We start from the raw sequence: 27,521 nt of genomic DNA, 5'->3' as shown, positions 1-27,521 counted from the left end.
TCTATCTATCTATCTATCTATCTATCTATCTATCTACCTATCTATCTATCTATCTATCTATCTATCTATCTATCTATCTATCTATCTATCTATCTATCTATCTATCTATCTATCTATCTATCTATCTATCTATAATATATAGTTTTAACAATCTATCTTTTATTTATTTCAAAACAAGGAAAAGTTTTCAGTGAGGGAGGGGACATTGGAATGTTTATTACACTAGTCCCCAAAGATTTATAAGACCGTTTTCTTATTCGTTGGCCTAATAACTTTGGGGATTTTTGTTTAATTTTGATTGCTTGGCTCATCAAGTTGAGTGTCCAAACATTTCAACCACTAATTGTTTTCTAAATTTCTACAGAAGGAAGAGTAATCTTGTGTATCATCATTAGGGATGAACATAGATTAATCGGCCATTGTCTTATCCCTTTAGGTCCCTGAAAAATTTTACATATTCCGAACTACAAACATGTCTGTATCTTTTCATATGCAAATATTTAAAAGTAAAAATAATCTTATTTCTCTCAATTTCTAATGTAAAAGCTACTACATAGTGCCATAGTGTCTGTTAGTCCTTCTCTCTCTCTCTCTCTCTCTCTCTCTCTCTCTCTTTCTCTCTCTCTCTCTCTTAATATCTCTTTCTTTTCTTTCTGACATTCATGATTTTCTTGAGGGGATAAAAATTAAAATGAGGGGTTTCAAAGGTTTAATCGGGTAAACTACAATATTTTTAAGAATTTAAGGGTGTTAAACCAGTGACGTCCAAGCTTTTTATTTCGAGAGGGGTAGACTGAGGTGTTCAAAGATTTTTAGGGGGTTAACTAAAATATTTTTTTAAAAATTGAGGGGGGTAAATGAGGGATGAGTTTTCAATCAATGATACGATGCGATAAATAGGGACTCATCATAAGCATACATCATTTTTATTTGATAGAAGCCATTAGCAGCTCAGCTTTATATGGTGGGCCATGCCCATCATTGCCCAGATTATAAATTTTACATTATCGTTATAAGATTAAAACAAGCTGTTTATAGGTGTGTGTGTGTGAGTGTGTGTGAGTGTGTGTGTTTGTGTGTGTGTGTGTGTGTGTGTGTGTGTGTGTGTGTGTGTGTGTGTGTGTGTGTGTGTGTATGTTTGTGTGTGTGTCTGTGTGTCTGTATCTGTGTGTGTGTGTGTGTGAGTGTGTGTGTGTGTGTGTGTGTGTGTGTATGTTTGTGTGTGTGTGTGTGTCTGTGTGTCTGTATCTGTGTGTGTGTGTGTGTGAGTGTGTGTGTGTGTTGGTTACTCAGAGATTGAGGGACAATTAATAGAGACGCTTCTGCAAATTTTTCTTATATGAAGTTTTTACCCCATAAGAAATAGCTTAAAACCATGATTTGACCACTTACTGGAAGGTATATTCACCGAGAGCAGAACATAATTAAGGTCTAACGGTTATGCCGGCGGACATACGTCATTTCACTTTGGAGTTTTTACGAGCGGCTGCGCTCCTATTATCCAGGGGTCCAAAAATAGCCTAAAACAATGCATTGAAATATCTGGGGTGTAACTTGAAAGCTCGAATAAATTGGTTAGATTTTAAAGGGTATCTTTTGTTTAAAGCAAATTAAACCTTACTACCAACTCTGACTTCTAAAGGATTCATATTATTTAAGGGTATGGAAGTTGCTTGATTAAAGTGCAGAATTAAAACATGTTTTTTTTTTATTTAGTACTATTAGATAGACTAACTAAAAGTATTTGAATAATTAGTATAAAATTTTAAATACCAAAATCAATATTTTGGACTTATACTTTATCATAAAATCCTGCAATTTTATAAATATTAATTTTAAACTTGAATGATTAGGAGGAAATTTGATGATTGGTGCATTATTAAAACACTAGCGGCTGCGCCCCTAGAGGCCTCTAGTGGCACTTTAAATGTTTTTTTTGTTCAAGTCTCTACTATACCTATCTTATGTTGCTTTCAAGTATCTACTATACCTTGCTATGTTGCGTAAACGCCTACGAATATGTAATTTTTTTCTCTCGATTTTATTGTGATTTCTCATGGGAGGGTGGTGGTACCCTCCCCCAAAATAGTTTTAAAACTTCCCAGGACCTATGAGAAGCTACCCTGTTAAGGAGAACCCGATCGGTTCAGCGGTTAGCGAGATCCTTCAGTACAGACACACAGATACACAGACATACAAACAAACATCCTGTTACTTTAGTATAAGGATTTCAAATTAATTCTTATGACACTTAAACCAAAAAATCATTGAAAATTCGTTTCAATTCAAAAGAATCTAATAATAATCTTTCTGATTAATATCTTCAGAATTCAGGGTGGGAATAGTTATTTATCGCATTTTATTATAGCCAGCATTCCGCGGTTATCAAATTGAAAAATTAAAAGATTTAACTCAATTTTGTTAGCCCGCGCCTCTGTGTTAATTTTATGATATTTATTTTAATATTATTGGAAAATTGTCTGTAATATGATGCTATATATGATTTTCCAGTATGGCATAGACTAAGAATTAGGGGGCAGATTAATTTATCATCCATTGTACTATCCCCGAATCTTTGTAAGAATGAGAAGGATGTTTTGTTTCCATTAATCTGCTCAGACTTAATGATAGAATTTTAATCAGTAGAAAGCCTCAAAATATACTCCCACAAAATGACTAAAATTTGTCTATTTTTTTTGCAAAAAAAACAAGAAGAAAACAAAGACAAAAGCAAGGTCATGAAATGTACATTCTGTCTGTTTAGAAGTAGTTATGTAAACAAGGATGACACATACATAAACTGAAACTGTAGGACAAACGGACATAAACAATTGTATAAAGTCAGAACTGAATAATCATAATATAAATGTATAAGAGTCGAAGCAAAATTGTAAGTAAATTTGTTAAAAACTGCTTGATACAGGATAATGTTTATGGACATACTTACATTTTTATGACTTGATTATAGAGTTGCTTTGCTTATAATGTAATACCTTGTTGTACCAGGAAACAGTATACCAAAAATCAGACCAATCGGATAATTATATCACATACAAATTTGTTGTTAAAAAAGTATAAAAATCAACATGTTTAAAATGGACGTACGGACATTCTGGTAGTAATTATAGAGTTGCTACGCTTTCTAAATCGTACCTAACTATTACAGGAATTGTTATACAAAGTTTGAAATCGATAGGACAATTCTAACATGCCTAAATTAACGAAAAAAGCTGTCCGTTACAGACGTACGGATGGACCGACCCTAATTTTAGAAAAGCTTCGCTTTTAAAAAGACAATGTCCGCTAAATTAATGTACATCCTCAATGATGATACAAAAAATAACCCTTTCTGAAGCTTAAAATTAGTGGTTTAATCGTTTCAACACTCAACCAACCAAGTCTTCAAAGTATTTAAGACAACGAATAAGAAGAATCCTAATGTCCTTTTGCTCCTTGATTTTTTTTCTCTCTTGCTATTAAATGTACAAATTTTAACTCAAAGAAAGAAACACCAAGAAAATTTAATCATAAAATTTGTATTCATTTGGGCAAACATATTGGAGTTTATTTGGTAAAATCTATACAAACAATATAATTAATTAATATCTATAACTGTACATGTTTGTAAGCAATTTTTCTTTTCAAAATATAGTAATAAAAAATAGTTCTGCTATTTGTTAGATTAAAACTTAATAGAGTTTTATTATCAATTATTGATGGGATTGTACAAAATAACAATGCTTAAACATTTTTACCAATGATTTGAATCTACATCACATATAAGGAGTAATTTTGTCTATGATAATTGGGAAGATTCCCATTAGATCCAGGAAAAACAATCCTACCCCCCACCTCCCGGGCGAAACACTGTACACGCCACTGATTATAAGAATTCAAAACATATTAATATGATGAAAAATATATGAAATAAAATAAAAAAATATTTAATCTCTTTTTTTTAGGTATAGGAACCAATTTCATCGCATTTCCTGTAATTTTGTTCAGGTAAAACCAATTTTCAATACGGATTGGAAACCGATTAAAATCCGCTGGATTAGAACCGGTTCTCAACCTAACTAAACAATCTTTTATCGTATCGTATTACTTAAAAAATAAACTAAATTTCATAAAATTAATATTAGTTTAGTTGAACTCTTTTTATTTTACTGTCTGTCTTATTATGTATTATTATAAGCACAAATCATTACAGTATAACAATTTATTGTTCTATTACAACTCAAATTATAGTTGGCCTTTTATTGTTGCGCTATTAATTTTGGTTTTGACCATTGAGTAAGGTTTTAGGCTATTTTTCTACCTCCTCCTTCCTTCTTCTTGAGAGTCCTTAGATGCTAGAGACGCAGCTGCTATTAAACATAAGCACCACATTAACAAGGATGACAACATCTATAAAAGCGAAGCACTGAAACGGTAGGACAAACGGACATTAACATTTGTATAGTGTCAGAACTGAATAATCAAAATATAAATGTATAAGAGTCGAACCAAAATTGTAAGTAAATTTGTTGATAAACTGCTGGATACAGGATAATGTTTATGAACATACTTACATTTTTAGGACTTTATTATAGAGTTGCTTCGCTTATAACATTATATTTGTTGTCCCAGGAATTAATATACCAAATAACAGATCAATCGGATGATTGGATCACATGAAAATTTGTTGTTAAAAAAGAAAAAAAATCGACATGTTTAAAATGGACGTACGGACATTCTGGTATTGATTATGGAGTTGCTACGCTTTCTAAATCGTACCTAACTACTAAAGGAATCACCATGCAAAGTTTGAAATCGATAGGACAATTCTAACATGCCTAAATTAACGAAAAAAGCTATCCGTTACGGACGTACGGACGGACCGACCCTAATTATAGAAAAGCTTCGCTTTTAAAAATTTACGCGAAGTTCCTTAATTTTCTTTATTTGGAAGTCTTACATAATTTTAAAAATTTGTATTGCACAGTTACTCCAAAAACCTCTTCGTCTGTATGTAACGTTGACGAAGACCAAACTGCATAACTTTTGTGTCACTTTTGATTCTTGTGACGTCATAAAATGAGGAAGATGAGAGGAGAAGTTGGAAAGAAAACCCCCAAAAAGAGATGGAGAATATGACGTCAAAAGTGGTGCAAAAGTTATGCAGTTTGGTCTTCGTCTGTAACGTTCAAACAAAGCTTTAATGTGTAAATGGATACGTGGATATATTGACAGTGGAAAATTTGTCGTCAATTAGACTTTCTAATATGGACCCTGTTCATTGTTCAGTTCGTTCATCCAGTAGGAGGGGAGAGGAGGGGTTAATGGGGTATCGTTATTTAACCCAGCTGCGAGCATCATTTTATTAGATTATATAATAATTTGGTGAAATATCCAAGTAATAATATATCGATTCTTTTAACTGTTTTATTTTAGACGAACCAAGTTTGGAAATGGTCAGTTTGCAGTCCTAGTACTGTGTTTAACTATTACAGATGTTCTTACAGTATTTTCTAGTTTATTAGGTAAGGTAGTTATTAAACCTTAATGATCTGGGGGAGGGGGGGGGGAGGCGTTAAACGACCCCCTTCTGTTTTTCTATCTCATTTTCAGGTAAAGAGCATAAAGATTTTTTTGACTTAAAAAAAGCATTTTATCCTACCAAAATAATCCTCTAGTAGTACATCCTCATATGAAATACAGGTGTCAATTTCAGGTCCCAGGTATGATCCTGCAGGTCCTGATCCTCCAGTTCTCCAGAAATCTTTAAAAGGCTCCTGTGGCCGCAATTTTTGACTTAGAGACTTCAAATTTTAAACTTAAGCTTTTCTTACATGCCTACATAAAATTTATTTTCTTGATTAATAATAATAACAGCATTCAATAAAGGGGGGTATATTCACACTCATTTATACCCCCCTTAAAATAAAACTCTACTCCCCCACCTAAAACAGCTAAGAGTGGTGTAAAAGTCACCATTTTAGTTTTCATTTGGCTATCCGGGGAAAGTTGTCTATAATACGATGTAATAAATAACTATTATCCTCTGTAGGTGGCCTAATCCTGGAGGCTGGGGCTATGACCTGGGCTGGTACCACCACAGGATGCTCTGCATATTATTTCATAACTTCTTGGCTGCTGGGCCTTGTTAATTATATAGGTATGCCATACATATATATTCTAGCTATAGAGTAGCTGCGCTATTTGTAAGCTTTGTTTATTATTCTATAACTTCTTGGCTGCTGGGCCTTGTTAATTATATTGGTAGGACATACGGACATACTCTAGCTATAGAGTAGCTGCGCTTTAAGTGAGTTTTGTCTATTATTTGTTAACTTCATGACCTTCTTAATTGTATAGGTAAGACATAATGACATAGTTATGTGTTAGCTGCTCTTACATAAAGTAGACATTATTTTACTTATGTTAAAGTCTTTGTTATGGTTTAAGGCTATTTTTATGCTTTACGCTTAGTTTGTCCTGCTTATAATTTTTTAAATTTTTTTTTTGTGAAAATCCTTTTAAAAACGTAAAAAAATCTACAAAATTAATGAATTAATAAAAGAGGCTATTTTTATGCTTTACGCTTAGTTTGTCCTGCTTATAATTTTTTAAAATTTTTTTTTGTGAAAATCCTTTTAAAAACGTAAAAAAATCTACAAAATTAATGAATTAATAAAAGGGTTACTAACATAAGATTTTGTTTAATTTTTGTAGTTTTTTAATGCGAACTTAGGAGGATTTTTCAAAAAATATTTTAGCAAGCCTCGCTAAATTTAGTGAGGCAGTGAGCCAAAAAGATTTTTAAGGATCCACCTCCGGATACAAAAAATAACTTTTGACGTAGAACGTATTTTTTTTACCAATAATCCAATTTAATATTTATAATTAATACCAAGGATTTGAAATATTTCCTTAGTACAGTTATCGATATATAAATACTTGGATGTTGCACCAGATTTTCATGTACCATAATAAAGAAATATTTTTAGCTGGCTAAAAAACGATACCCCCCATGCACCCCTACCCCTCCCCTCCCACTAGATAAACGAACTGACCAATACATGAGGTCCACATTAGCAACATAAATTGACGACAAATTTTCCCCTGTCAATATATCCACGTATTCTATATCCATTATAAAAGTCAAATTTTTTATGCGAAGCATCTCTATAATTGGTTGCCTTAAATTTTACATCTTTGTAGTTTAAGAACCCTCCTTAATTTAGTGCTTTATCTTTAATTAGCGAGCACACAAAAATTTCCTCCTTATTTTTAAAATAAGAAGGTTTTTTCTTACCCCTACAGTGAGCCCTGACACTGCGGGGCCTATAACAGCAGTGCAATAAACCCGTGGGTCACTGTATACCCAATTTAACCTAATATTAAAGGGGGGGGGGGGCTCTTCTGTTTGACTATGCACTTTAAGGGGAACAACCAAATATTTATATAATACTTTTTACGTCCACGCCTCTACTAATTTTTGCGACCTTGCTAACTTTATTAATTTCAAAATTTCCAAAAATTACATGATGATTTACGTTTTATATTCACCTTTAATTTTAGTTAAATTTAATTTGTTTTTCATCCTGGTACGTTTTTAGTTTATTTTTTTGTAATTATGTTTCTTTTAAAGTAGTGAAGGTACTCTATAATTCACTTTGTCTGTCTGTCCGTTACACATTCCTTCAAACAGTTAGTCAGTCCGTCAGTAACATTGTTGTGGGGGGGGGGAAGTTGTTTTCTCGACTGCTATTAAAGATAGGCGGCTGAAAATTTGAATGAAAACTCCTGTGACAAAGTGCATGTAATCTACACATTGTTTTGTCCGTCTGTCTGTCAGGCATAGTTGAAGTTTGTGATTTTCTTGGTGTTTTTGAAGGGGGAGGGGGGGGGGGTGTAAACACTCACCTAAAAGAAGTAATTAAAGGGGACTGCATTCACGCAAGGAAAAAACAAGCTTGCCTGTCGTCAGATCTTACAGGATTTAAATCAAATAGAAGATTCGGTTATAGTCTAATTCGTGACAACGCCTCTAAAGGGGCGTTTTATCGTATTTTCACTGTAACTTTTGATAGGTTAAGTTAGGTTGGGTGATTGCCCCGCAGTATTAACCAAGTGGCTCTGCAGGGTTAGAGCCCCCGCAGGGGCTATAAATAGGAGAAAAGCTACTGTGAAAACGCCCCCATAAGAGGAAAAGTAGAAAAGACTATACCCGAAGATTCTTTATTGACTACATTTATGGTCATAGAATAAGGAGGAATAGAAGTGAAAACCCTAAAAATTTCTGGGAAATTTGAAGGAATCTTTGACTTGCGCAGTAAAGACAATAATGCTAAAGTACAAATCACAAAGACTAGTTGGACAAAATTAGTTGATGAAAGTCACTTAATAGAATGTTGTTTTAATTTTGGTAAGTACGATTGACCACATTTGTAATTTTCAAGGGTCAGTTATATAGGTACAGCCACTTCCTATCCCCCTCCCCCCTACCACAAGTTAATGTATGGATGTAGTTGCTATTAAGTATAAATCAGCTGTTTAAAAACATACATAAGAGTGCAACCTAGTTTTATAATATAAATACCGAGACCAATATTTTTTGCCAATTTTCTTACATAATTAAATTTTTTAAGGCTTAAAATGCACATCAAATTCATTTTTAATCCATTGTGAATAGGGAAGAGAAAGCTGGGAGATTGGCTACAAGGCTTTTAGTAAATTATTGCAAAAGGAATTTATTTTTAATATTTTTTCTGAATAATTACTGAAATCATGTTATTTACTAACAGCCTTATAGCCGTTTTGGTCTTTCAAATGTTCCAATTTTACTTCAGGCTAGCCAGGCAGAATCTTCTACCTGGATTCTATTCTATACTTTATCTTCTTTGTTTATGGTTAAACTATATGTATCCAACCCACAAAATATAGAAAAGCTTTGCTTAAAAAAAAAAGTTACCCATTCCCCTAAATGTTATTTGATTAGTTCGAACGTTTTGATTAAAAAATACAAAAAATAAATATTCATACTTTTGAGCTCTGACCCCCCTTCCCCCCCCCCCACCTTGTTTGAAATAAAATTAAAAAGGGGAAGTTTAGTTTTCTTTTTTTAAAAAGATATTTTTAAAAAGGGGGAGGGGGGTTGTCAGTACTCAATCGGCTACTACTGGGAGAGCACCATTGACTGATTGAGTTTTAAGGAATAGTTTTACTGAACTGTTTTTTTTCATCACAAAATAATATTTTTAATTCAATAAAATTGCTTTTCTAATATACATTTCTGGCCAGTCTGTCCGTAATGCATGTTATACTTGTCCTATTGAATTCAAACATGATGTGATGATTCCTGTAACAATTTAGAAACAATTTTAGAAACAACGAAATCAAAAACTTTTTTTATAAAAAAATATCATTTTTTAGTAACAGTATTACTGGGTATGATCCATGTGAAGAGATCCTCGGGCTGGATTGCCAGATTACAGGTGACTGATTCAATGAATTGTCCTATTCTCTTAAAACTTATATTTAAATATCCCATTCTTTTACTTTTTGCCAGTGAATATCCATTCTCACATAAACGACCCTATAAATAGTGGATGTAAATATTCTTTTTTTCTCCCCGAGGTAGTCATTTATTTCCCCGAGGTAGTCATTTTTTTCCCTGAGGTATTATTTTTTTTCCCTGGTATCATTTTTATCCCCTAGGTACTCATTTTTTTCCCCGAGCATTGCAACCGGTGAACAGAATCTCAGTTCTGCACCACAGGCCTCGCAAGACTGAAGTTCCCATGTCTATACATACAGTCATATTCATATGAAAATCTGACAAAATATCTTTAGAAGATTTTTGAATTTTTTTTTGAAGATTTAAAATTTTTTTTTGGAAGATTTTAGAATTTTTATTAATTACCAAAAGAAAGCATAATTACCTCGGGGAAAAATGACTACTTCGGAGAAATAAATGAAAGTTAAAAACCAAAACTAAACCACATTTTAGCATAAAATGAGTTTTTGTTTAAATGAGAATGATATTCCTATCCAGTTTTTTATTTAGGAATGGATACCCCATTCCCAACTACTTTTTTCGTCATATTTTACCTTTTTTAACCATCCCTTTTTTAATCATATGACATTTCTCATGAAATTATTGTCTTTTTACCTTTTCTCGGGAAGTAGCTTTTTGTGACTGTTAAAAATTGACGTCATACAATACAAATGACCAATTACAGGTCAGTATACATTTTACCATTGGTCAATAGATCTGTATTTCTATTGTATGACGTCATTTTTTCATGGTCACTATAAGCGGCTTCTTTTCTTGGTGACTATTTGCCTAATGTTTGTCCCCATTGAACATAATTCTTCTTTTCATATGATATTTATTATCCTTATACTAAAGTAACAGGATGTTTGTTTGTGTGTCTGTGTTTACCTAAGGATCTCGCTAACCGCTGAACCGATGGGGTTCTCCTTAACAGGGTAGATTCTCATGGTTCCCGGGAAGGGTTATAACTATTTTGGTGGAGAGTACCAACACCCTCCCAAGAGAAATCACCCCTAGAAAAAAATTAACCCTCCCCCAAAATAAAAAAAAATAATTTTTTAAAACTAAAATAAAAAATTGGGTAAAGGGGGACCCTTTTTTTCTTTTTCTAAATTCTAAATTTATCAAATGTGTTCAGGGATTCAACTCCCCCCTCTTCAAGTGTTCCTAGAAGTCTCAAGGGGCAAAACCGCTAGTTATAATAATACTAGAGGTGGCGTTCTAAAATTATCTCGCTACTGGCTAGATTGAATATTAATCTTTTTCTTCCATTGGCCTATTCCTGAATATTAATCTTTTCCTTCCACTGCCCAATCCCTGAACATCAACCCAACTACAAAAAAAGTTACTACATATAAAGATTACTACGACTTTAGTTTCGTTTTTTCATCATTTTTTAAAGATTAAATGTCCCTCTCTCTCATATCCTTTTCCCTCAGCCTTTTTTAAATTTCATTAATTTTATTTAAAACGGTATTTATAATTTTGTCTCTCTTTCTTTTAAATATTTTAGGATCCTAGTATTTTTTTGTTTTCAAATTATCGTCCTGAAAGGGTTAAAATGTTTAGGTAAATGTTAAATTTTAGTTTAATATCTGAACACATTATGGCGTCGCTAGTATCAAATTATTTTAAAAATAAGTTTTCTTTGATTTACTATTTTATAAATTTAAATTTTCTCTTTTATGAATAGAAATTTAATACTTTAATATAATTCAAATAGCAACATGAAATAAAAGAAATGAATTTATTCGTCATAGAGTAAAAAATGGGCCTTATTGTTCTGGTCAATGGGAGTTTATTATGGATTTTTGGATCACTATGAGTATTAAACACACTACTATTCGAAGACTCGAGCTCATTTATAGACGTTTATTTCCTATATAGATCTGTCATGGATCTTGATGCAATAAAGCAAGCTGTTTTATAAAAAATCTGTCGAAAATAATTCATAAGGTAAAAAATAGAAAAAGTAGTTGCTCATATAGGTTTAGAATAACATAGCAACTCTATATAATTTGATTATCTTATCATAAATAAAATTATTATTAAGGAGTTGCGTATGCTGCTACTATTCATAGTGTTGGCCACCCTGCTTCCAGCGTTAACAGAGCTTCTTATAAGATCAACAATATATCTTGATGATGACGTTGGGTAAGTTTATCCTTATACTAAAGTAACAGGATGTTTGTTTGTCTGTCTGTTTGTCTGTCTGTTTGTCCGTCTGTTTGTTTGTCTGTTTGTCTGTCTGTTTGTCTGTTTGTCTGTCTGTTTGTCTGTCTGTTTGTCTGTATGTTTGTCTGTCTGTTTGTTTGTTTGTCTGTTTGTCTGTCTGTTTGTCTGTGTGTCTGTACCGACTAAGGATCTCGCTAACTGCTGAACCGATCGGGTTCTTATTAACAGGGTATATTCCCATAGGTCCCGGGAAGCTTTTTTAACTATTTTGGGGGAGGGTACCACCACCCTCCCAAGAGAAATAACAAAAAAATAATTTTTTTTTACTTTTCTTGATTTTAGAAAGAGAGTTCAACGCTAACATAAACGTCAAACGCAACATAGACATATTATAAATATAAAAAAAACATTTAAAGTGCCACTAGAGGCCTCTAGGGGGCGTAACCGCTAGTTTATTGTTAAAGTAACATGACGTCTATCTGTCTGTTGTCAAAACAATCATTATTGTGCACTATAATATATGTGTCTCTTATAGTTATTTATCGAATCGTATTATAGACGGGTTTACGCGTATATTAAAATTTTAAGATGAAAATGAGTTTTGTAAGGCCCAATGGGACATGACTGACCTGTGAATTTTAGCTTCATGCTTATCATTCTCTTTCAAACACAACCCTCGATTTATAACTTTCAGCGGCATTGAAAGTTTTTATGCGCAACCATTCTCCATTCAGTGCGAGTTTGCAAATAGAGAAACTTTTATCTATTAACTTTTAAATTATTTTGTTTAGTGTATGTAAAGTGTGTTACCTATTTTTATGTTTTATTATTATTTGGCCACAACTTTGTAAAAAATGCTCGCAAATCAGACCTTTTTCGACTAAAGATACTCAAATGGTTCCTTTACAAGCCCAATCAATCAGTTTTAAGATATCTTTATATTTCAAGAAAAATTAATGAAAATACTAAAAAACAGCAAATTTGGGTGTTACCTTTTATATGCACAGATACCATAAAATCAACAGAAAAAATACTTATTTTTACTTTTCTGTCATTTTTAAAGTTTGATTCTGTTAAATTTGCTATTCTTGAAGGGATTTATGCATTGAAATATATTGAAACATAATATTGGGCAGAAATTAATGTATTTCAAAGAAAGAAAATTTTGAAAATAAGAAATTCAACCTCTACCACTTCAGAGGACAGCTGCCAACCTCCAGTTGACAGGATATAGTTAAATACTTGTTAGCAATAATAATTAGCTCAAAAAGTAAAACAAAAAGTTTTTTAATATGGCAAAAAAATGATAATCTAAATCTTAATTTTGGAGATGATGATCTAAAGGACGCTCTTACTGGTGGTGATGATGACCCAGATGGTATCCAAGTACATGAGCGTTATGACAACTCATCTATTGAACTATGGTCCAATTTTTGTATTTGTATCAGCCTCCAATTAAAAGTTGTAACAAGAAATATAACCATCTTTTAAAAACTACTATATTTACCTTATGAATTGGAGAATTTAAAAACCATGATTGTATGTTTTGGGATTTCTCTTGATTGGAGAATGCTACAAATACAAAAATCGTACCATAGTTTAATAGATAAGTTGTCATAATGCTCATGTATTTGGATACCATCTGTGTCATCATCAGCAAGAGCGTCTTTAAGATCATCATCCCCAAAATTAAGATTTAGATTATCATTTTTTTGCCATATTAAAAACTTTTTGTTTTACTTTTTGGGCTAATTATTATTGCTAACAAGTATTTAACTATATCCTGTCAACTGGAGGTTGGCAGCTGTCCTCTAAAGTGATAGAGGTCGAATTTCTTATTTTCAAAATTTTCTTTCTTTGAAATACATTAATTTCTGCCCTATATTATGTTTCAGTATAATCAATGCATAAATCCCGTCAAGAATAGCAAATTTATCAGAATCATACTTTAAAAATGACAGAAAAGTAAAAATAAGTATTTTTTCTGTTGATTTTATGGTATCTGTGCATATAAAAGGTAACACCCAAATTTGCCGTTTTTTAGTATTTTTATCAATTTTCCTTGAAATATAAAGATATCTTAAAACTGATTGATTGGGCTTGTAAAGGAACCATTTGAGTATCTTCGGTCGAAAAAGGTCTGATTTGTGAGCATTTTTGACCAAGTTGTGGCCAAATAATAATAAAACATAAAAAAGGTAACACACTTTATAATAACAGCTGAACCAGTTGCATATGGATTCTATGTCTGTTTCAAGCTTTTCATGTCTCATGTGCTACCAGTCATCATTTATTATTTTGTTTAGTGTATGTATAATAACAGCTGAACCAGTGGCATATGGATTCTATGTCTGTTTCAAGCTTCTCATGTCTCATGTGCTTCCAGTCATCATTGTTTTCCTTACACTCATCAGGCATACCAAGAGCTTTAACAATATATATAAAATAGTCTTGATTAATTAGGCTAATTAGGAGAACAATATGGGATCAATACAACTATATTATTGGTTATTAAGTGTAAACTGTACACATTTGGGTATCAAAGGGCAGTTATTTTTTTTATCATTTCTTCCATATACATACAAGTCAACTATGAATAGTTGAATTTTATTGGATAAATTGAATCATTGTGAATTAAACTAATTTCAGTTTAATAGATTATTGTGTTTGACACAACACAACTTTAACTATATCTAGGGTGTATATTAGAAAGGTATTTTAAAAGTTGAGCAATTGTTTAGGTCTGACTAAATTTTCACTGTGAAGAAACGGAAAGGGATGGGTAAGTGAAGGGAGTGTAAAAAGGAAATTTGTAGGGAAGGGTAGTTAGGGGAATTAAAATAATGCTAGAGTAAAGGAATAGTTATATCTCGCATCGTATCATAAACGGCTTTCCGCGGATATAGTATGTACAATTTTGGTTGTACATTTTTATATTCGTAGAAAGCTGGATATAATACGATGCTAGACATAGTTTTTTCGTATGGATGAGAACTGGTACCTATCCACTGGATTCGAATGAATACGAGAAAGTAAATTACAGATAGAAACTTATAAAGCACTTATAAAGAAGCTTCTCTACTTAACCCATTAGTGCCAAGTGCCACTTTTATGGACCGATCGAGCTGAAAATCTCAGGGAAGCTTTATAATGGTAAAAACGGAATTCCAATTTTTTTGTTTTGCTCTAGTGGCGTGCACAGGAAAGTTGCAGGAAAACCCGGTTCGGCGCGAGTAAAGAAACCTTTCGGCATTAATAACCGTTTTTGGTGTTTTTTGGTGCTTTCCCCCGGCATTAAAGCCCGTTTTCGACCTAAATACCTGGTTTTTTGGCCCAAAAAGTTAAAATGTAATTTTTGAACGCCCAAAGTGAGATGAACACTTTTTAAAACTACGATACGATCCGTAATTGAAAACTACATAACCTCATGTAATTGATAGAGCTACAACTAACATACAAAACAATTTATATCACATTTAAGATTTTGGCTATAGGTACCGCCCTTTTCGGTTAAAAAAGCCCATTTCGAGGAAGTTTTAAAACTTTTGCTAATATTTGTATTGATAATAATGGGAGGGATATTGATATTGTAATTTTTGAACGTCCAAAGTGAATTATAGAGTAGCAACTATTCTAGTAGTATCAGTAATTGACAAATATATAAAAAAAATATAATTTTTATTGATAAAGGAAAGACTAGAAAAGACTTATCACATATCTTTGGCCTACAGTATTTAAAAAATATCACAAACAAAAGAATAGAATAATACAGTAATATCAAGATAACAAAAATGGCCTAAAACCATCAAATTTGCATATCCCCCCCCCACCCCTTAAAAATATTTATGTAATAAAGTCTAAACCAAGATATATCTATCTATCTGTCCATCCATCCTTTTATTTATCTGTCTAAAAATTGTTGATTATCATTGGGAATCTACATAGATTTATCGGCCATTGTCTTATCCCTATATATCAGTCTATCTATCTATCTATCGATCCTTTTATTTATCTATCTATCAATTATATTTATCATTGGGAAATAAAGAAATTTTTACATTTGAAGAGAATAATAAATGATAAAAAATATCTAATATATCTAATGGTTGAAAAGTTAAAACCGGGTATCTTTTCTCGCGCCGAGCAGGGCAATAAAACTAGCGGGTATCTTTACTCGCGCCGAACCGGAGTTATATAGAACATAATTAAAAGATAAAAAAAATCGTATAAAAAATAATAATTTGAATAAAACGATTTCACAAATGAATGTAGTTGCCAATAAACTTTAAATTTCACGAAAAAAATCACTAACTTTACTTCATAAACCAAAAAGTTAGAAGGGGTATTTTAAATCACCTTGTTTTTCTTGGTTCACCCATTTTCGATGAAAGATTGTGGCCGACCGAATAGATAGAAACGCTTCTCTCTGGGGGAATTAAAAAAGCGCAGTAAAGGGTAGGCTCATGCGAGCATGATGCAATCCTGAAACTGAAAACCGTTTTTTTCGGCATTTTCTGGAACCGGGCGTTAAAAGCCGGTTCGTCACTAATGGGTTAAGATTATCTAAAATTGTTAAAGCTTATTTTCAATATACAGACCGCAGACAAGAACTGCTAAAAGATTCTCAACATTATTCCTTGGAGAAGGTAGGTCTTAAAATAATTTATTTGCAGCTATTTTTTGGTGAAATTTTTCAACCAAAAATAAAAATATATTCTCATACAAACACAAACACAACTATGTATGTTTAATTTCCTAAAGTTTAAAAGATGAGCTGAATTTGAATTTCCGAATGTGTACACAGTTTTCTCGGTGTTTCCTCATCATATCTCAATATTTACTACTAGTTAAAAAAATCAACATTTAAAAAAATTTAAAATTTGAATGTATAATTGTTTATACATTAAATTTTGATTTTTTTTGAAGTTAGAATTTTTTAGCTAGTAGTAAATGTTTAGAAACACCAAGGAAACTGTGTACACATTCGGAAATTCAAATTCAGCTCATCTTTTTAAAAGTTTTTTAATCATTAGCAAAATAGCTTAGTTATTGTTTGGGAAGTATTAATAATGAAACTAACCAACAAGGATGACAACATCCATAAGTAGCAAAGCACAAAGCACAAAGAGTCATTGAATGAGACGGTCAAAGTGAGTCATAAAGCACATTTTTAGTTGTCATAAAAAAGAAAAGAAATAGAGAAAATATTTTAAAACTCGAAGAAATTGCAATCCTTTAAAAATCCTTTGACACACATGTCAAAGTTTCAGATGTTTGTCTTTAATAGCAGACAAGAAAATCATTTTTTCCCAATAGCTATACGGACTGCCTGACGGACAGACGGACGTGCAATTCGAGTTATTGAGTTGCTAGGAAAAAGTATATATATAGATATATGTGAAGTAGATATAGATCTATTTCAGTAGACACCCCATTGTTGGGCCGGATATCCGGTCATTTTCAATATCCGACCGGATACCGAATATTAAAACTATCCGGTTATATGATATCCGGCTGATTTTTGACGCGGATATCCGGTAATTTGCCGGATATCGAACGTTGGCCAGATATCTGGCCGGACCCGGATATCCGGCATTAGAAATCAGCCGGATATCCGGTATCCGGCCCAAAAAGTATCAGGCCCAACCCTAAACAACATATTTCATATTTTGTACTTTTTTTGAACGTTAGATTTCTTTCTAAAATTTCAAATTAATTGGTTAAACCATCCACATGTTAACCAAAGAATCTCAAAGATGAACACAGTAATAGTGTCTGACTGATTATGACGTAACAAAAAAAATTAGCCAATGAGAGGCCGTTATTGACCAATGTTAAAATTTATAGTGGCCTCTCATTGGCTAATTTTTTTTGTTACGTCATAATCAGTCAGACACTATTACTGTGTTCCTCAAAGATTTGAATTCTGAAAATTGATAATCTCATTTTCCCTTAAAGAATTATAACGTGGGATTTTGATGAAGGTTTCTGAATTATATCTATGTTGATAATAAGAGCATAATTTAGAAATTAATTATCCTGTTTCAAAGCGAAGCTTTTCTATAATTAGGGTCGGTCCGTCCGTAAGTCCGTCCGTCCGTCCGAGATAGATAGCTTCCCCCCCCCGTTAATTTAGGCATGTTAGAATTGTCCTTTCGATTTTAAACTTTGCATGGTCATTCCTGTAGTAGTTTAATACGATTTATAAAGCTTAGCAACTCTACAATCATTACCAGAATGACTATATGTACGTCCATTTTAAACATGTTGATTTTTCTACTTTTTTGACAACAAATTTATTATGTGATCTAATTATCCGTTTGATCTGATTTTTGGTATATTGATTCCTGGGCCAACAAAGTATAATGCTATAAGCGAAGCATCTCTATAATCAAGTCCTAAAAAGTCCAGTTTTCAAACAAATTTACTTACAATTTTGCTTCGACTCTTACACTTTTATATTCTGATTATTCAGTTCTGACACTATACAAGTGTTAATGTCCGTTTGTCCTACCGTTTCAGTGCTTCGCTTTTATGGATGTTGTCATCCTTGTTCTATGAATAATAAGGAATTTAACTTGGGTCTTAAGCTAGACCTCCTTTACTTGAGACAAAACAACTGACAAGACAAAATAAATTAAAGAGTAGTTTCACTAGAATGATAGATTAAGTTAGGTGTATGCTCTTAGGTAAAAGATATCTTTACATAAAAATCAGCATTATATCCTAATTATCAGCTGAGAAAATAATATTTCTCCAATGTTACGAGCTGACGGACGGTCAACCAAAGTTACCTATAGAGCAGCTTCGCTATTAAAAACTGCAGTCTTTCTCAAATAGCAGCCGAGAAAATAACATTTCTCCAATAATATTAGGGACTGACGGACGGTAAAAAAAGTGGATTATATAGTGGCTACGAAAAACAGAAAATAATTTTGATTTTCCTAATGTGCAGGAAGTGCATGTGAATGTGGACCATCAGGAGAGGAATATAAAGTTCCACATGAGTGTCCAAGTATTGGCACCAGGCCTGACCTTGTAACCAGCCATACACAAGCTATACAGGTAGGAACTTGTACATTAATATCTCCAGAATATCCCAGTATTGATACTAGACCTTGTGACTAGTCATACACAAGCTATACAGGTAGGAACTTGTACATTAATATCTCCAGAATATCCCAGTATTGATACTAGACCTTGTAACCAGCCATACACAAGCTATACAGGTAGGAACTTGTACATTAATATCTCCAGAATATCCCAGTATTGATACTAGACCATGTAACTAGTCATACACAAGCTATACAGGTAGGAACTTGTACATTAATATCCCCAGAATATCCCAGTATTGATACTAGACCTTGTGACTAGTCATACACAAGCTATACAGGTAGGAACTTGTACATTAATATCTCCAGAATATCCCAGTATTGATACTAGACCTTGTAACTAGTCATACACAAGCTATACAGGTAGGAACTTGTACATTAATATCTCCAGAATATCCCAGTATTGATACTAGACCTTGTAACCAGCCATACACAAGCTATACAGGTAGGAACTTGTACATTAATATCCCCAGAATATCCCAGTATTGATACTAGACCTTGTGACTAGTCATACACAAGCTATACAGGTAGGAACTTGTACATTAATATCTCCAGAATATCCCAGTATTGATACTAGACCTTGTAACTAGTCATACACAAGCTATACAGGTAGGAACTTGTACATTAATATCTCCAGAATATCCCAGTATTGATACTAGACCTTGTGACTAGTCATACACAAGCTATACAGGTAGGAACTTGTACATTAGTATCCCAAGAATTGTTGTCTTAGTGCCTATATAATCAGGGATTTAAAGAGATAAGATAATGGACGATAAATTAATATACGTAAATCCATAATGAAAATACCCATTTGTTGATTAAAATTAGTGGTTGAAAAGTTTGAACAATCAGATTAATGATCGAACAACTAAAAATTCACTGAAGTCCCAAAAGCTGATAAGCCAAGGAATAATTAAACATTATAATAAAACTTTGGGGACTAGTGTAATAAACAATCCATTGTTCCCCCCCCCCTCTCTCTGCTATATAATACTAAGAGTATACTAAAGAAATCTATTTTCATTTTTAGAATAGCGTTTGTGACCAGACACTTCTTTGTTGGGAAATTCACTAAAAAATTAAAACACTTTTTTTACAGCCGCCTGTAAGAAAGCCAACGATAGTGACCATGAGCGCTGGAAAAACCCGGACAATGGCCATCCAGGAGGACCCGCACAGGAAGAAGTACAAATGCCTGCTGGCCATCACCTTCCTCCTCTGCACTTGTGTCTATGTTCTTATTAATATTAGGTAATAATCCTATTATACAAAGTAGTAAGGTTTTTATTTGTCTCAAGCTTAAGATCTCAAAACTTTTGAACTGATTGTTTTTTGGATGGTTTTTATTTATTTTATTTTCGGATTTTTAAGTCTTGGGATGGATTTTAGCTATTTTTCTAATCCCTTTCTGCCACTTTTTATACAGCGCACCCAGGTGATAGGGGCGCATTCGCTAGTCCTTATATAAAATTAATAGGATGTCTGTTTGTACCTAACGATATCGCTGGACCGATATGGTTCTCCTTTGCAGTGATGCTTCTTATAGGTCCTGGCAAGGTTTATAGCTTTTTCGGGGGGGGGGGGGGGGGGGGGACAACACCAAAATTCTTCACCGGTTTCGCTACTAGTGGACGTAATAGTGCTAGGCTGAGATGGGTTTTTGAAAGATGAATGCCGCGTTTTTTCGACATTTTTTAGACATTGATTGATCGAACGAAGACGAAAGAATTTTAACAGAGTATACAACTTAAGAATTCAAAATTTTAAAATTATTATTTTAGCCATTTGTATAATGTCTAATACAGCTCTAAAAAGATGCATTAATTAATATGCAACAAAAATGGATTGAAGATAATTTGTTTTTCTTCTATGAAGGCCGTACCAACAAAAGCGAAATAATTAAATAAATAGTTGTATACTCTGTTTAATTTTTGTGAATTAAAAAAAGGCGGCATTCATCTTTTAAAAACCCATCTCTGATCCTTCCATTGTTAACATAATTTACCTAAAATCAGATTTCCTCCTACTACTTAAGGAATTAATTCTAATTTTAAGATTTTCTAAATCTTTGGAAATACGGATTATATAGTACATATTTTAGTTAGAATTTGGAAAATTAAAAATAAATTCAGTTTTTGTGTACCTTTTTATCTAGAAACCTAGGAAACCAAGCTTTTTTTGAGGGGGGATGAAAAGTTGTAATATAGTTCGGAGCGGGGTTTCAGAGGGGGAGAAGATAAAGATTTTTGTACACTCAAAACTTTTGGTGGTGCCTGTGGTACCCCCCCCCTAGATATACCACACTTTTCTGGGATCTTGCTGAGTCAAGTATCAACTGTTGGGAATATCAAAGGATGACTCCATGCAAAATATGAGCCGGATCCGGCCAAAACCGGCCGTGAATTTTATGAAAAACCGGTTTTTTCCGGTTTTTAGGGGGTATCTGTAAATCGATTCAGCTGGAGCAAAACCGGTTAGAGGTACAAAAAAAATTTACTTCACATGAAATTTAGCCAATGCAATTGCCTACAAAAATGTACTTCATCATCAACTTGATTAAACAACTCTTTCCCCTCCTAAATGTCCATTAAAACCTCGGAAACGGCAAAAATCGCCAAAAATCACGCCTTCGGCGGCAAATAACGGCTAAACAGTCAGCCGGAGGCGAATGAAACATAAATAAAGAAATGTCTGCCTCAAAAAGTTGTTCAACATCAAAGAGATGCTTGAAGTCTCTAAAACGACTCCTTCCCCTCCTTTAAGGGGAAAAACTGAAAAAACGTGATTTTCAAAAGTATGCCCACTTCGTGGGTGTGGGGGGCACTGAACCCGTCACCCCAGGGTCACTAAATATAAAGTCTAGGCGGCCCACAATGCTGAATTTTCACCAAGTGAAAGTCTTGTGTCATTATCTCTTATGAGAAAAAAGTTATTAATTAATTAAAGTTTCAAATTGTGATTTTTTGATGGATTTCTTTGATGAAATGACAGGCCGGTCAATTTTTAGGCCATTTTTTGCGGTTTTTGGGCCGTAACGCCCAAACGGTTTGAGATAATCTCACGGGACCTTTTACCCAACCTAAGTCTGGTTATTTGTGAGGTCTAGGAAAAAAAAACAGACTTACGCAAAAGATTATAATAATAATCTTTACACAGAAAAATGGCACGAGGTGAGGGTTTGAGAGGGCAAAATGAGCCGACCAGCGATTTTTGACGGCACGCAGCGACGTCGTGCTTCATCCAATCCGGGATTTTTTTTTTCTTAGACCTCACAAATAACCAGACTTAGGTTGGGCAAAAGGTCCCGTGAGATTATATCAAACCGTTTGGGCGTGACGGCCCAAAAACCGCAAAAAATGGCCTAAAAATTGACCAGCCTGTCATTTCATCAAAGAAATCCATCAAAAAATCACAATTTGAAACTTTAATTAATTAATAACTTTTTTCTCATAAGAGATAATGACACAAGACTTTCACTTGGTGAAAATTCAGCATTGTGGGCCGCCTAGACTTTATATTTAGTGACCCTGGGGTGACGGGTTCAGTGCCCCCCACACCCACGAAGTGGGCATACTTTTGAAAATCACGTTTTTTCAGTTTTTCCCCTTAAAGGAGGGGAAGGAGTCGTTTTAGAGACTTCAAGCATCTCTTTGATGTTGAACAACTTTTTGAGGCAGACATTTCTTTATTTATGTTTCATTCGCCTCCGGCTGACCGTTTAGCCGTTATTTGCCGCCGAATGCGTGATTTTTGGCGATTTTTGCCGTTTCCGAGGTTTTAATGGACATTTAGGAGGGGAAAGAGTTGTCTAATCAAGTTGATGATGAAGTACATTTTTGTAGGCAATTGCATTGGCTAAATTTCATGTGAAGTAAAATTTTTTGTACCTCTAACCGGTTTTGCTCCAGCTGAATCGATTTACAGATATCCCCTAAAAACCGGAAAAAAACGGTTTTTCATAAAATTCACGGCCGGTTTTGGCCGGATCCGGCTCAAATTTTGCATGGAGTCATCCTTTGATATTCCCAACAGTTGATACTTGACTCAGCAAGATCCCAGAAAAGTGTGGTATATCTACCCCCCCCCCCCTCCCAACACATGTACTTGTCTATATATGATTATTCATTACATAGTTTAAATCTAAATTCTAACTTAAATCCTAAATCTTTAATATTAAGAAATACAACAGATTTATACTAATTATTAAAAAAATAATAATACTTAAAAAATTTGACAGCATACTTGAATTTATGGGTGTAAACTTGACAGCAGAAAAGTGTAATTTTGACAGTGGATAAAATATTGCCAAAAATACAGCTAAAAACGAAATTGACAAAAACACACCCAATTTTTGTCAAAAACACAGTGTACTTTTGCTAGTGGTAAAAGTGACAGCACCCCAACGGAACAGGTGTTTAGCTTTATTGTATATTTCTACCACGATTTTATGCTGTTGTCCACGGACACGCAAGAGAAAAGTCATAAGTTTAATTTCTCGTATTCATTCGAATCCGGTGGATAGGAACCGATTCTCATCCATACGAAAAAACTATGTCTAGCATCGTATTATATCCAGCTTTCTACGAATATAATAATGTACAAAAAAAACTGGTTTTATGTACATTCTATATCTGCGGAAAGCTGTTTATAATACGATGCGAGAAATGTCTATTATTTCATATTTGCTAAATAAAAAGGTATCAATTGCTTACACATCAGATATTGCTTTATTTTCCCTATATATCACCCTTTTATTGGTTAACCTTTACTGAAAGTTCCAAATGTGCATAAAATACTGTTTACCAGCCAAGACATTACTCTTGCATTTTTTATTTTAATATCCTGTTCTTGATCTAGCTATTGCAGGCTTTGGTTTTTGGTCATGACGTAATGAACTGAATAAAATCAAGAGTAGCCACCCTACTTTTACTATTTGTTGTCTTTAAGTATAATAATTGGTATAAAAATAAATAAATATAGAAAAATAGAAATAGAAGAGTAGAAGAATATTCTGAACCCTTTTTTCGTCAAATCTAAGAGAGAACATTTCTAGCAGACAAAAGTATTGTTTACTTTCGACTCAAGCTGATGTGGATTCTTAAAAAATGATAGACTCGCTATTCAATAGTGAGGCAAAATTTTTTTTGTGAAAAATCATCCAAAAGCACATTAAAAATCTACAAAAATTAAACAAAATCATATGTTAATAACCCTCTTAAGATTTTATTTCATTTTTGTAAATTTTTTTATTCGATTTTGGAGGATTTTTCACAAAAATAATTTTGCCTCACCAGCGAGTTGCCAGCCTAACTTTTTTTAAGAATCCAACTTTGTTTCAAGCTTTCAAATTGTAAACGAAATTTTTGGGCAATTAATTCTGATTCCGCAAAGCTTTCTACTAAGAAAATATACTGTTAACAGCTGACTTTTATGTATGTATGAAATGAAAAAAAAACATGCCTTTGTAGGAAAATGTGTACATAATTTCAACCAATGAGATCCAATGTAAATTCCGATGCGATTCTCCTATTGGCTCAATCAGACATTCCCTCTCTTTCTTAGTACCTTTATTTATAGAAATTAGTGTGTTATCAATTCCACAAAATTAAATAAACATAGCCACATATTATTAATACAGCACAAACTGTTTCTTTTTTGTTGTGTTTTAGAAAATAGCCTAAAACATCATTAAAGCTTCCATTGAAAGCAAAATCTAATCGAGTCAGATATTTTTAAAAGTCCTTTAGTTAAAAATTGTAGATTTTTCTAGTTGCAGATTTGATGGAACACCATCGCGTTAACATTTCCGCCCTTAATACCAATATAATCCAATATCTATCATTATCAGTTACCCAAGTCAAGATTAAACTGGGAGGGAGGGGACATAGGGCTGGTGTTTATTACACTAGTCCCCAAAGTTTTATATTAAAGTTTTCTTATTCGTTGGCTCAACAACAACTCTGCGGTCTTCTAATGAGTTTAATTGGTTGGTGTAATAAATGAGCGTCCAAACGTTTCAACCACTAATTTTATTCTACAGAAAGGGTAATTTTGTGTAGCATTATTTGTGATGTACATCAATTTACCGGCCGTTGACTTATCCCTCTAGATAACACGATGGACGATAAATTGATGAACATCCCCAATTATGAGAAACAAAAATACCCAAAAATATTATTGTTTGCAAGGTTTGAACACTGCTGGTATTAACCAACAAATTAAGATTTAATTAAAGTCCCTAAAGTTTTGAAACCAATGAATTAGAGAATAGTTATTTCTCGCATCGTATTATAAACGGCTTTCCGCGGATATAGAAAGTACAATTATGAGATTAAAACTAGTTTTTTTTAGCCCCGAGGTGCCGAAGGCACCGGCTAAAAAAACTTGTTTTAATCTTATGATTGTACATTTGTGGTATCCGCCGAGGATAAATGGCAGACACCGGAGTTCAATTAGATTACGGCAGTGTGACAGACGTGGACACCTTACTATAGAGAAGCTACGCTTCTCTAGCTTTCACTAGATAATGATCAACATCTATTTTCAGTTGTCACTTTATTGAAGGGTTAAGAGATACTGAAGCTATATACAACAAACAATAATTACATGGATAGGAATAAATAATCATAACATAAAAGCATAAATAATACATATACAATGGTCAGTTTGGGCAATAATGATTCCCCCATCCCTGGAAAGGGTGGGGGAGAATTAAGAATACAGTTAACCATAATAAACATGACAGATTCAATCATTAATTCTAAGCGTAGGGAGGGGGTCACTAGACCCCTTCCCCAGGACTCGGGGGAGGGCCATTGACCCTCCACCGAACCCCAGATCAGGGGTGCCATAGACATGGCTCACGGTTGCCGAATACCACAACTCTCCCCTCGGAAGGCTGGGAGGTGGTTTCCCTACCAGACTTCCGACAGTGGTTGAGGCCTTCGGCCCGCTCCTTAGGGCTAAAATATATACAAACGATAATGATTCAATGGAATCCTAGTGGTGAGTATCTTCTTAGGGTTGATGGGCTCCCAATGTGGGATAGAAGGCCGAGGCTGACTTGGGTTGGATACGTTGGTCAGCGCCGGCAGGTATCAGGTTTGCTGGTGGCACAGTTGTTGCTGGAACGGTCAGCAGTGGGGCCTGCTGGTTGTTGTTGGCAGCGGCTGGGGCACTGGCTGCCAGGTTGATTGTCTGAGCAGCGGCCTGTCCTCCTGAGGGGCCACGGGGTCTGCCAGAGGGCGGTCCTGGCCTACCTGGGCGGTCATGCCCGCTGTCAGTTGATTTCATAGACACCATTTCCTCGGCTGCTTCCCTGCCGATGGGAATGGCATCCCAGTCCACTGAAAAGTCCCGGGACTTGGCATGGTTGAGCCTGGCTCTAGCCAGCGCTTTCCTATATAAAGCTGGATGGTTCAGGAACACTTGTGATATCGCATTCAGGGCTGCCCGGACTCCTCCCTGTGCTGCTGCCAGAGAAATGATGGTTAGGTCCCCCAGCAGTTTGAGGATCAACAGCAGCAAGCACAGTATGGCTGCGCCATCTCCCCACTCGTGGATGGCTTGTCTAAATCCTGCCCAGACATCCAGGGCTGCCTCTCCTTCCTCCGCCAGTCGGTCAATGTTGTAGGACACTATCCCATGGTCTCCTGTGGCCGAACAGCTGCCTTGCTGAACGCAGGAGCCATAGGATAGGCCGGTCAGCATGGCACTCTTGTATGCTGGGAACGCCAGCAGTTGTTGCCAGTCGTTCAACTCAGCCTGCAAATACAAACCACCTGAACTGAAGTCATCTAAGGGTTCTGTCAACAACTGCTTAGGCGTATCCAGCGGGGGTGGCCTCTTCTTGGGAGCAGGGGTTAACTCTATCCAGCCTTCCTCCGCGTGCACAGTCAGGGGGTAGGTGGAGGAGCAGGGAATCTTGGTGGCGTGCTCACTGTATACCCGTGTCACAGCGTCTACAAAACCTGTGGGCTCTACTGGCACTTTGTCCCAACACTCCTTGTGTTCGCGGACAACATACTTGTGCCTTTGGCAGGTCAGCTGCAGCAGGATGTCTCCCCTCAGTACCGAGAACGTGCTCCCCTGGACACGCACCGGGTGGGCCGGATCTAGTTGCTGGAGCTTCCAGCAGTTGGCCGCTACTTCTTCTGCTGCAGTGCTTTTCATGCGCGTTTCCAGGGTAAACCCAATATAACCTGCATGGATCTGTGCTTGAAGGGGAACGTCAACATCCCTGGCCGACACTCTGGGCAGCGCAGCCGCGGCTGGGTCAGCTGCCACGAACAACGCCGGATGGTTGGTGGCATGGGCCTCGAAGTCGCAGTTCACAATCGAGGTGGGGTTGGTCATGTTGATGAAAAACTGGGCCTGATGGTCAACCAGATATGCATCCCTCACCAGGCTGGGCTGGAGGCTGCGGATCAGCCTCAAGGGGCAATCTCTTCCCAGGTGGTCCCACACGTAGGTTGCTTCCCCAGTGATGCAGGACAGCTCAGAATGGGGACACTCTAGGGTCAGGTGGTCAGACTGGGACTCCACCCGTCCATCCTCCACCACATAGGTCTCCTCCTTGACCAGCAGCCGCCGCTCCTGGAGCACTAATTCGTTGCGGTATAGCTGGCCCTCAAAGTGGACGTCCTCCCCCTCGCAACCCACCCCCTCGGGGCTGTTGACGAGGGCGCCCA

At 35.0% G+C, this 27,521-nt stretch overlaps 1 protein-coding gene across 1 annotated transcript in view; it reads left to right on the top strand.

Moving 5' to 3' along the window:
* LOC145324693 (uncharacterized) overlaps positions 1-27,521 on the top strand; it is a 48,605-nt gene that overhangs the window by 8,544 nt on the left and 12,540 nt on the right. Inside the window, exons 3-11 of the mRNA XM_080167286.1 lie at positions 3,963-4,005; positions 5,434-5,522; positions 6,050-6,157; positions 9,418-9,479; positions 11,595-11,695; positions 14,023-14,130; positions 16,313-16,362; positions 18,672-18,781; positions 19,931-20,082. Coding sequence (XP_080023412.1) covers positions 3,963-4,005; positions 5,434-5,522; positions 6,050-6,157; positions 9,418-9,479; positions 11,595-11,695; positions 14,023-14,130; positions 16,313-16,362; positions 18,672-18,781; positions 19,931-20,082 — 823 coding nt within the window. The remainder of the gene's footprint in view (positions 1-3,962; positions 4,006-5,433; positions 5,523-6,049; positions 6,158-9,417; positions 9,480-11,594; positions 11,696-14,022; positions 14,131-16,312; positions 16,363-18,671; positions 18,782-19,930; positions 20,083-27,521) is intronic.

Source organism: Acartia tonsa, chromosome 7 (genome assembly GCF_053477335.1).
Source record: "Acartia tonsa isolate MP-2025a chromosome 7, ASM5347733v1, whole genome shotgun sequence".
Taxonomy (NCBI): Eukaryota; Metazoa; Arthropoda; class Copepoda; order Calanoida; family Acartiidae; genus Acartia; species Acartia tonsa.
The sequence above is the reverse complement of the archived record's forward strand: the minus strand, read 5'-3'. Positions and strand labels throughout refer to the sequence as shown.